The sequence below is a fragment of the Schistocerca americana genome, chromosome 6 (assembly GCF_021461395.2).
Source record: "Schistocerca americana isolate TAMUIC-IGC-003095 chromosome 6, iqSchAmer2.1, whole genome shotgun sequence".
In the NCBI taxonomy this organism is placed as follows: Eukaryota; Metazoa; Arthropoda; class Insecta; order Orthoptera; family Acrididae; genus Schistocerca; species Schistocerca americana.
This window is the reverse complement of record NC_060124.1, coordinates 246,750,638-246,762,726: the sequence shown is the minus strand read 5'-3', so window position 1 is coordinate 246,762,726 and position 12,089 is coordinate 246,750,638. Positions and strand designations below refer to the sequence as shown.

General features: G+C 41.6%; 1 protein-coding gene across 1 annotated transcript in view; it reads left to right on the top strand.

The window, feature by feature from the left end:
* LOC124620073 (leucine-rich repeat extensin-like protein 3) overlaps window positions 1-9,410 on the top strand; it is a 30,228-nt gene extending 20,818 nt beyond the window's left edge. The window contains exons 2-3 of the mRNA XM_047146740.1: window positions 6,861-6,971; window positions 8,950-9,410. Coding sequence (XP_047002696.1) covers window positions 6,861-6,971; window positions 8,950-9,410 — 572 coding nt within the window. The remainder of the gene's footprint in view (window positions 1-6,860; window positions 6,972-8,949) is intronic.
* The last annotated feature ends 2,679 nt before the right edge of the window (window positions 9,411-12,089 follow it).

The following is a 12,089-nucleotide window of genomic DNA, read 5'->3' as shown; positions in this document are numbered from 1 at the left end:
AGCGGCGAAACAGAATGTTATTGCGTACAGTGTAGTGTAATGGTTTCTAATGGTAACATTATTCCTATCTTGCCAAAGGTGTTTAATTTCTTTCCATACATTGTCCTTTCTCTGCTCTTGTGCTATATCTCGTAATGACGACGAAATGAAATTTTTGAATGCAACTTGTTGAATATACATGACTCTAAAATTTTCTTGGCAGCAGTTGGTTGCGATGTCTTGCTGATTGTTGCCGAGAGAACGGGATAGTGCGTCTGCTACAATATTTTGTGTCCCGGGAATGTGAACAATTGTAGAATTAAATTCCTGTAAATAAAGTTTCCATCTGCTTAACCTGTCGTGTGTAAATTTTGCGGAAAGTAAAAACTGTATAGCTCTATGATCTGTGTAAACGGTCGTATGTCTTCCATAAAGAAAATACCTAAACCTCGTAAATGCCCACACAACAAATAATGTTTCAAGTTGTGTGACAGAATAATTGCGTTCAGCAGGTGACAGAATGCGACTTGCAAAGGCGATGTTTTTAATTACAGTAGTACCGTCGGTGGCAATGGAAAAATTGCTAGTAAGATCTGGGTGTGATAAAAGAGGTGCATTCAACAAGGCATGTTTCAAATTAACAAATTCAGAATGTGCTTGGCTATCCCAGGACCAAATAGCGTTTTTACCCTCAATTGGCATAATCTAGGGGTGTGTAAAGCAGAGTAATGAATAAATTTACGGAAAAAGTTAATTAATCCCAGAAAGCTGCGTAATTGTTTCTTCGTCGTTGGAACAGTAATGTCACGTAAAACTTGAAGCTTTTCCGGGTCAGGCGCAATGCCTTCTGCTGAAATTTACATGTCCAATAAATTTTATAGAAGTCTTGCCAAAGTGTGATTTGCTAAGATTAACTGTGAGTCCTTGTGCACGAAAAGTTTGCAACAGTTGTTCAAGAATCAGATTGTGTTCAGACCAGTTAGCTTCTGCAATAAGAATGTTGTCTACATACGTTGTAATTTGGTCTTTTAATTCTGTCAGAAGTATAGTATTCAATGCGCGAATAAACGCTGCTGAAGAATTTGTTAAACCGAACGGTAATTTACAAAATTGATAACAGTCACCAAAACAGAGAAATGCTGTGTACTTTCTGCAGTTCGGATGGAGCTGAATTTGCCAAAATCCCGATTTCAAATCTAATACGGAATAAACAGCAGTACCATGAAATTTCTGTAGAAGTTCTTCTAGTGTTTGAGGGCGATCTGTTTCATTAATAATGTCATTGATGTGACGCGAATCAAGTACGAGGCGAAGTGAGCCATCCTTTTTCTTAACAATATGGAGCGGGTTTATGTACGGACTAACTGCCGGTTCAAGAATTCCTTGGTCAAGCGTAGCTTGCAATTCTTTCTTAACTTGTTCTCTGTGAATATACGGAATGGGATAATGTTTGGCTTTAAACGTGTCGTGCTGTTTAACTTGAAATTCATACATGAAACTGGACATAGTACCAGGGATGTTGTCAAAAACTGGAGCTTGCTGTAAAAGAATATTGCGTAGTTGAGTACGTTCGACGTCTGTATTTGCACTGCTTTGTTTTACTTTATCACAAATCATCTGCATAACGTCATAGTCAGCTTCGTCTGGTGTATTATAATTGTGTACGTACGTATCGGTGAACAATGTCGAATGACTGTCTATGTTACGCGATGTAGAAATGATCTCTGTTCGATTAATGCCTGTTCGTCTGCAGATAATGTGTGCTGAAATTCTAATGCCAGTTGTATATTTTCGTCCTCTAACATTAAATAGGAATTTTGAAAGTCAATAACTGCGTCGTGTTGTACCAAAAAACTCGTACCTAAAATAACGTCTGTTGTCAATAAGGGAACAATCCAAAAATTTGAGTGGAACGTATGACCTGCAGTACAAAATGATAAGTGTGTCTGTAATTTTACATCTACTCCTTTACCAGATACTGCTCCTTTTACCTTAGTTTTGCCTAATGGTAAAGTAGGATAGGTATTCTCTTTGTTACATTCGTTGAAAGTTTCCTCATTTATAACTGACACAGGTGATCCAGAATCGATTACTGCTGAAAATGTGTATGATCCAATCTTTACTTTAGTGACAGGGTGGGAAATGGTTTTCTGAATAACTGGTTTTTCATGCAAAAGTGTGTCTCGGATGTCGTCAAAAGTAATAACATTTTCGCGAACAAGAGTCTGTGTATCAAAAGTATTGCTTACGTTGTTGGAAGGTTCAATCTGTACTGTATCTAGTCAAATTCTATCTGACGTGCTGTCATTTGCGGGAGGATGCTGTGGCATTTCGACTATTTGTACTGTTATGTTATTTCTTCCTGACGTATTAGGTTCGGGATGATATCTACTGTCTGGTTCATTCATGATAATCTGTTGTTGCGGATGATTCTGCTGCTGGTAAGACCGACTGTTACGCTGAAAACTGTGCTCATTACTCTTACGTCTGTCATGATAATCATTGCTATACGGCGCGTTGCGGTAGGAATTGAAATGATGTGTCTTCTGTACGTAGTGATTCCTTGTTGCTGTGCATTACTATTTGGTGGAGCCGACGCTATATGTGTAGGCGTCGAAACATTAAGACTTGGTTGACCTTGCAGACTACATTGTTGGTTAGGTATGCTAACCGACTGGTTTTGTTGATGTTGTGGGGAAAAGCCTCTATTGTTGACAAACTGTCTTTGCTGTTGCTGATAACTATAAGGATACTGATAATTAAAATTTTGTCTGTTATTAAAGATTTGGTGGTTGTCATTCCTGGAGCGTCTATCACCTTTGCTATTAAAATAGCGTGGCTGATCATAATTGCCGTATACTTGTCGGCCTTGGTTATAATGTGAAAAATATTTGTTTATGAAAGAATAGTCTGATTGCTGAACTTCCAAAAGCTGTAACAGATCTCTAAATGCTGAAATATTTTCTCTGCTGTCCTGTTAAAAGAGATACTCTTAACGATCGTGGTAATTTAGATATACACAATTGGATAAGTGATGATTCACTGTATGGCTCACTTAAGTATTGGTTTTGTTGGACCATGTGTTCAAAAATTGTGTGACAGTGGGAAAATTTGAGTTCTCATACTTCGTTAAGCTAATTAATTGATCCTTGATTCCGCGCTGTGTCGTCTTCGACCAATACGCTGACAGAAAAGCATTCTGAAATTCATCTACCGAATAACATTGTCTCGTGATCGGTCTCATACGAGTTGCCGGTTCGCCTTCCAAAAAACTGCAAATAAATTCAGGTTTGTGTGTTACCGGCCAAGTTGGTGGAAAAGCAAAGCTAAATTGTTGTGTGCAATCCAAAGGGTGAATCTGTGTTCTGTCATTTTTAAATACTTTAAATTTCCTAACGGATAGAAAGTGCTTTCGTCTCTGAATGTCTGAACAGGTTCAGGATTGTATGATAATCTGTTTGTCTGTGACTGTTCGGAATCTAAGTCACGTACTCTCTGTAAATTACCTAAATTATATTGGCTGTGTGAGTGTGAGAAATGTTCGGAGAGTGGCGTATGCTGTGTCGTGTTACAGGCTGAGACATTTCTCATCTCTGTTACCTCTTGCTGTAAAGACGACACTTTTCTACGCAATGTATTATTGGACGAACTTATCTCACTGATTGTCTGCTGTAAATTTTGGAATGCGGATGTTTGATTGAAAGAAATTGGTGACGTATCGTCTGATTTGGCATCATTGCTATTTTCCATAACGCCAATACGACTGACCAATTCATCAAATTTTTCAGTCAGTGCTTTTACCTGATCGTCATTTTTAGTGTCACAAACATTAATTTGTTTTTGGACTTTACGGGTGGTTTTGTTCAATTTCTTAACGTCTGCTTTAATGGAATCGGGATTCTGTATTAATTCCAATTGTTCAAGTCTGCTGGTCACTGTCTGAAAGTCTACTGTGTGTGTGTCTGTTTTTGTTTTAAGATCAGAGATTTCATCATGCAATTCGGTGTTCAACTGTTTGATAGTATTGATTTCGTCTGATACTGCAGCAGTGTTGTTGTCTACGTATGTTTCTGCTTTCGTAAACAATTTACGCTTATCTTCCTGTCTCTGTGCAGTAATTGTTTCCGTGACATGTTTCTTTACTTTGTTCTGTTCCTGTATAAATTTACGGTAAAGCGTTTCACTGATTTGTAGGTGGTGATTAAAACGTTCGTCAATTTGGCAGTTTTGTTGTTCAATTTTCGTGTCTACTTTCGCAACCTGTGTGCGTGAAAGTTCTGATGACATTAATTTAAACTCGTCGCGTAACTGTGTTGCGTTTTCAGAACACTGTTTAGCGACTGCACTAATTTCATCTCTAAGTAATTTGGTTGTGGCTGCATGTGTATTACTTAATTCTTGTGCCACAGAGCTAATTTATTCACTACTGTTCCTAGCATAAGCCTTAATTTCCTCACGTAATTGTTCTTTAGTATCATGACATTGCACGGCAACGGCTGTAATCTGTTCACTAAGTTGTTTGAAATTGTTTACTTGTTTATCATTCGACTGTTTGAGATTTTCATTAAGTTGTTTGTTCGATTCATTAAGGTTGTTTTGTTTTTCATTAAGTTGTTTGTTCGATTTATTAAGTAGTTTGAAATTGTCGTCTTGTTCTTTCTTCGACTGTTTGAGATTTTCATTAAGTTGTAGCAATGCTGCCATAACTTGATCCATGCCAAAATTAGGCACTCTATTTTCTGTGGTGTGTGTTGGTGTATCTACATTTGTCGCGTTTTGTGTAACCATTAGGTCATTGTCTGATTCACGAAAAGGTTTGCAAATCCGATGTGCTCTATTGGTCACTACATCGGAATCAATAAATCTGACGCGTTTTGTGTATATTGTTCACCTTCGTTAGAAACATTTGTCTGTTCACTGTGTAAACTTTGCAAATCAGGTGTTTCAAGATGGGCAGCGTTCATTTTAACGGAAAGTGTCGCGTCATCAATTGTCGTTAAATTGACAGTGGACACAATTGAATTTGTTTGCTCATCATTTAGATTAGAATCATTACTGGGGGTCGGTACGCACTGATTGTCTGTAAATGGAGGATTATCATTAAGACACTGAGTGTCGCTAATATTATCAGTCAAATTATTCAAATCGGCTTTTTCACACATTACGGATTGCGATGTACTGTTAGCAGTTTTTAGCTGCATATTCACAAGTCAACGATAAGCACTAACTCAAACAGAGACAAAGCAAAAATGGAACAATTACAGTGACAAATAAGAGCAATAAATTGCTGATGATTTGTGAAAGAAAGAGTGACAAATTAGTAAATGCGTTGTGCCAGATGCAAACTACCTTTAACAATAGTGTAAATAAGAGGAGATATATAACTGACTACTACTCAGAAACTGACAAAGAAATACGATCCTGGCAGGGTCGCCAAGTGTAACCTCCCAACAGAAAAATTATATGTCTAATAACCTCCCAACAGCAAAAAAATGGAAGTACATAATTCACATTCAGCGTTACCTTCCAACAGATACACTCCAAAACCTTTCAACAGTAAAATTTCGTAACCTCCCAATAATACAATGTGACTAACTTCTCAATAAAATTGTCGCTCACTTATAACCTTTGAATAATGAATCTCAATTGAAACTGGTGAATTTTGGACGTCAGCAGCGCTGCGTCATGGCCCTGAAAGATCATTCTGAATAAATTGAAAATTCTTACCTCAATAAGGTCGCCGGATGACGCATATATATCTGCTCCTATAAGAAATTTTTCTGGCACAGCCTTGTGCAATGCTGGCCGATAGATTCGTCATTTATAAAAGGAAACAACTGATTTTTCTTTTCAATAATCGGGATGACCAAGGATTGGAGAAATTAGTAAATACTTTAAATTGAAATGAATGATTGTCAAAAGTTACTTTTTATGAGAAAGATTATTATTAAGAGATTTTTTTAAAACATTTACATTGGACTTGATATAACAATACTACATACGCGCTAGGCTGCTTTTACCTTATATTATACCGCTCAGGCTCCGCCATGGCTCCTGCGCGACCGGCCCATCCAACTCGATACACACGACAGCTCGCTAGCAACAACTTACCCTACTGCATACAAGACTGCTCTCTGGTCTGAGATTCTCTTACATCTTACATATCGCAGGCAGCGCGTGAGCAATCCATCGAAATTACATCTGCTCGAGTGCGCTAGCTACAAATTATTTAGTCACGGACCTCTTACACGGTTTATGTGGTCAATCACTTAAGGTCGCTCTGAATGGTTACGCCTAGATATTTTATGGTAGACGCTGTCTCCAGCTTTTGTCGTCAATAGTGCGGCTGTACAGTAATGGATTTATTTTCCTATGTATGCGCAATATGTTACATTTGTTTACGTTCAGGATCAACTGCCACAGCCATATGTGTGGTATCGATACCGACGATGCCACATAGTTTCCCAGATTGGCACTATGAGAGACACAGACGACAGCGCCCCATAGCTGGTTCTGTGCAGCTCTACGAGCTCCGCTGCCGATTCTGCCATTTCATCAGGTGCAGCCAGCCAGGAAAATTCGCTTCAACTTCGCACCACCTTGCAAGTTATGTATTCTTATTGCTTGAGTAAAGGGGATATATATTCATACAGCAGTACCGATGTGTTTTACCTTTTCCTGGTCCAACCCAAGCGCCGCCTTCCAAGCGGGATACAAAAGTTGACGAAGAGATTTTTGTTTGCGTCTCCTATCATTTCCTTTTTCGCTCCGTACTGCTTTAGCTGTTTCGTGATTTCCCAGTTGCTCTAAAACTTTCATTTGTGTACACCATGGCTTCGCCACAGGAACAGGCTTCGCTGTCCTATGTTGTCCGTTTTCAGGCTCAGCAAATGACGCAGCTGCTTGCTGCCATAAATGGACTGGTCACTCTACAAACTGCAGCTACTTCTGCGCCTCCGACGCCACCGCCTGTATCGACGCCGTCGCCGACGGTGGCGCCATTTCGTGCCTTCAATCCTGATGTTGAACGCTGGCCAGAATACATCGCCTAGCTTGGGGCACACTTCATAGCTTACAACGTATCATGTATAGAGCGGCTTGCTTTTTTCATTGCCAACGCGGGTGTTGTGTTGTACCGTGTGCTCGTGAAATTGTTTCCCACCACCCGCTCAGAAACTAAAACTTACGAGGAAGTGATTGATGCTTTGAACTCCCACTTCCGTGACAGCGTAAATGTGTTAGCTGCACGTTACAAATTCGTTCGTCTCCGGCGTGGCCATACTCAGTCTAATAAATCTTGGTTAGAGGACCTTCAGGGATTAACTTCTGATTGTGATTTTAATTGCTCATGTGGACGCTCATATGCGGATATAATGATTAGAGACGCTGTGGTGCAGAATGTGGCGGATCACCGCATCCGCGAACAAATCCTCCGATTTAAGAACCCGTCTTTGCAGGAAGTAGTGGACTAGTTAGACAGACAAGATACATTAGCCATGGCTACTTCCACGTTCGACGTGACCCCGGGTGTGTGTACTGTTAGCGCGGCACAACACGTGCCCTCCAAGCCAGCCACGCCGCTCCGCTCGCGCGCACGTTAACATGGTTCAAACCAGTCACCCTCTAAGAAACTGAAATCATGTCCGAACTGCTTTCGTGCCCACCCACGGGACAGTTGCCCATCCCGTCAAGGACAGTGTTATTTTTGTCGTAAGAATGGACATGTACAAGCTGTGTGCACTAAACTCTAATTCACAACTAGTCTTCCGTTTGCGTGACTCGCGTGGGCGTCACCGCAACGGAAACCGCCATGATCGTGATTCACATCAAGCGATGGACGTTATTGCCATTATTTTTAAGCCTTCTGCATCACGTGCTACGACAGCCCGTCGTCTGAATCAAGTTTTACCAGACAATTCCTCTGGCATTCAGTGCGATGCGGAGGAAACTTTTTGCATATTAGCGGACGTTCTGGTCGCATGCAGCTGGACACTGGTGCGTCACTTTCTTTACTGAACAAATCAAGGTATGACTTGCTTGGTTCGCCCCCGCTTCACCGTTTACATTCCATGCTGACTGCATTTACTGGCCAGGAGATATCAGTGCTCGGTGTGTGTAGTTTGCAAGCCACGTATGGTGCAACAACAAGCACAGTGTCTTTCGATGTGCTCCGCTCTAGTGCTGCTACGAACATTTTTGGCATTTGAACTTTTTGGCCTCGCAATTCAGGACAATGTACTTTGCATCAATGCTAGTGACTATGCAGACAGTATTGCCGCACTATGTGATGATTTTGCTGAACTATTTCTGATGGACTTTGTTGTGCCAAGGACTTTACAGCGCATGTTGTAGTGAAGGGTAATGCTATGCTTATTTTCCGGCGCGCACGCCCGGTACCGCACGCACTGCGCGACGCCATAGCCTCTGAACTTGCACATTTGCAAGACAGTGGTGTCATTGATCCTGCTTCTGCTTTACCATGGGCTTCGCCTGTAGTGTGTATGAAGAAACCAAACTGTCGTCTCCGTATTTGTGCTGACTTTAAGTCTACAGTAAATCCCCAGACAGTGGTAGCTACATTTCCCTTACCGCGTCCTGAACACATTTTTGATAAGCTTAGTGCGGGAAAATTCTTTTCCACGATTGACTTGCGGGACGCCTTCTTTCAGATTTCCCTCAACGAACAGTCGTAGCGCTCTTTTGTGATCAACACCCACCTTGTTCAAGTTTCGCCGCCTTCAGGTCGGTTGTGCTTCAGCTCCTGCTATTTTCCAGTCTTATTTGCAGCAGTTGTGTGCGACTGTCCCTGATTGTGCCAATTATCTGGACGATATAGTTGTATCAGTTCGCAACATTTGCAGAATTTACGTGCCTTATTTGTCATTTATGGTCCCTCCGTCACTGTCAAGCGACACCGGAACCAGATTCGTTTGTGCTGTCCTCGGATATCTGCCGCTGATTGTTTTCCAGCAGAATTGGAGGCTAAGCGGCTTCCGCCGCCACGGCCCATGACTCCACCGACGGCGCCTCCTCAGCGGGCGCGCCTCCAGTCGTCGCCACCGCCGGTCCGGTCACCTGCTCCGGACGGACCCCTCCCGCCGCCGCCGCCGCCGCCGCCGCCACAGCGTTCCTCCGCGGTGCCGCCGCTGCCGCATTCCCCCGCTTTGCCGCCGCCGCCGCCGCTGCTTTCCTCTGCGGTGCCAGAACCGTTCGACGCCGAGGCTGCCGTCACACCACCGCCGCCGCCGCCGCCGTCGCCCATGGAGGTCGTTGCTTCGCCTTCTCATGGAAGCATACCCTGTAGCGGTGCGCGGCCTGGGCAGGTTTTCCACGGGGAGTTTTCCTCGCGCCCTCGTGAGCAATTAGGGCCGCGGGTGGGCAGCGCGCCCCTGCAGTTCCACTGTCCGCCCCCTCACCTGCGCCGCCCCTAGGCCCTCCAACCACCGTCGGTAGCCATACTCTACGACGGTGTGTCGTTTCACGGGGCAGAGGTGTGGTATCGATAGTGAAGATGCCACTTAGTTTCTCAAATTGGGACTACGAGAGACACAGACGACAGCGCCCCCTAGCTGGTTCTGTGCAGCTCTACGAGCTCCGCTACAGATTCTTCCATTTCATCAGGTGCAGCCAGCCAGGAAACTTCGCTTCAACTTTGCACCACCTTGCAAGTTATGTATTCTTATTGCTGGAGTAAAGGGGATTTAAATTCATACAGCAGTAGCGACGTGTTTTACCTTTTCCTGATCCAACCCACGCGTCGCCTTCCAGGCAGGATACAAAAATATGCAACATTGGACAAACAGTTATCCCTTTAATATGTTGTTGTTGTTGTCTTCAGTCCTGAGATCGGTTTGATGCAGCTCTCCATGCTACTCTATCCTGTGCAAGCTTCTTCATATCCCAGTACTTACTGCAACCTACATCCTTCTGAATCTGCTTAGGGTATTCATCTCTTGGTCTCCCTCTACGATTTTTACCCTCCACGCTGCCCTCCAATGCTAAATTTGTGATCCCTTGGCGCCTCAGAACATGTCCTACCAACCGGTCGCATCTTCTTGTCAAGTTGTGCCACAGACTCCTCTTCTCCCCAATTCTATTCAATACCTCCTCATTAGTTACGTGATCTACCCATCTAATCTTCAGCATTCTTCTGTAGCACCACATTTCGAAAACTTCTATACTCTTCTTGTCCAAACTACTTATCGTCCATGTTTCACTTCCATACATGGCTACACTCCATACAAATACTTTCAGAAACGACTTCCTGACACTTAAATCTATACTCGATGTTAACAAGTTTATCTTCTTAAGATATATATATATATATATATATATATATATATATATATATATATACAGGGTGGTCCATTGATCGTGACCGGCCCAAGTATCTCTCGAAATAAGCGTCAAACGAAAAAACTACAAAGAACAAAACTTGTCTAGCTTGAACGAGGAAACCAGATGGCGCTATGATTGGCCCGCTAGATGACGCTGCCATAGGTCAAACGGATATCAACTGGGTTTTTTAATGTAGGAACCCCCATTTTTATTACATATTCGTGTAGTACGTAAAGAAATATGAATGTTTTAGTTGGACGACTTTTTTCGCTTTGTGATAGATGACGCTGTTATAGTCACAAACGTATAAGTACGTGGTGTCACGTAACTTCCATGTTCTAAATAAAGTAACAATAATATCAATTACTTAATAAACGTTAAATTCTTTTACATTAAACGAATAAGATTTCCATTTTAACTTCGAATGTCAAGGCCAGTAGCCTTGCACCGATGTGCTTTCTGATAAATAAATAAAGAACAAAAGTAACTATTATCCACTGAAATTTACAACAAATAATCTATTATCTAATGACTCAATAAGGTGTCAAGCTGTCTTCATTGAATGTGTTTTGTGTGAAGGAAATGATGAACTAATGCTTGACTGAAAATACTGATAATTTAAATTTGCTATATCTTTTAAACAAATGAAGTTACAGAGCTGATATTTACAACATTTGTCATTTTAATGATGCGCGTCTATGTGAAATGTCGATCGCTAAGATCGTCTAAGGCTTTCAGATTTAGCATTCAGGTTTTTGATGCAAAACTATCAATTGCGGCATATTAATTAATTGCCAAAAGAAACTATACATTAATCAAAATCAACTGTCTATTGAAACGCCGCAGAAATGTCAGCGCCACTGCGCTCATTTTCATAGAACCTTTTTGTGACAACGAAGTCTCCAGCAGCGCTCCGCAGATTCGGAGCCGAGTCCTCCCCCCCCCCCCCCCCCCCTCCCCCCGAAATTCTCTATGGCTCTCCATGCCATCGCCAACGTTTTTCAGGAACAAATATGTTGAAATTCGAATCGGGTGTAGATACCACAAAACAAAAACTTTCCGAAACCACCCAGGATCTGCACTGAACGCTTCCCCCAGTGGAATCGATACAAACAGATCTAAACTACACAGTAAACAACTGATTTACAACGTTTGCAAGATGCACGTAAATTCTTCAATAATTCAGACACCTCATTCGAGTCCCTCTAAAGACATGCATCTCGTGACAGATTCCCAATCGACTTCATCGGCAAATTAATATTTTCTTTTCATTTAAATAACTCCTATTAGACTCAAAACTAACTGCAAGTATTAACAAATCCCACCCCTCGTTTAATTCCGTGCAGTGAAGCTGCGTACACAAATCGTTACTCCATATAATAATAAATTATTCACCCAAAATTTTTTCAGATAAGTAGATAAACATACATCTGTCTTCCTACGTAAGCATTATTAATTTTCACTAGTCCAAATTTTTCCGAACTCCATGCACCCAAATTGGCGTGACCATAACTTATAGTTTGGTAATTACAGAAAACCAACCAAAAACTTAAGCCTAAGACATACATACACGTAAATCCCTTTTATACCCCAAAAAACCTAATTTTTATTCATACTGTACACTGAATTTTGACTTGATACCGTTTACCAAATAATCGAGTTCTCTGACCTCCTCGCACCAAAATGTGGGTATAAACTACCTCTTTATAATTGCACAGACCATGCAAAAAAAAAAAAAAAAAAAAAAAAAAAAAAAAAAAAAAAAACTTATG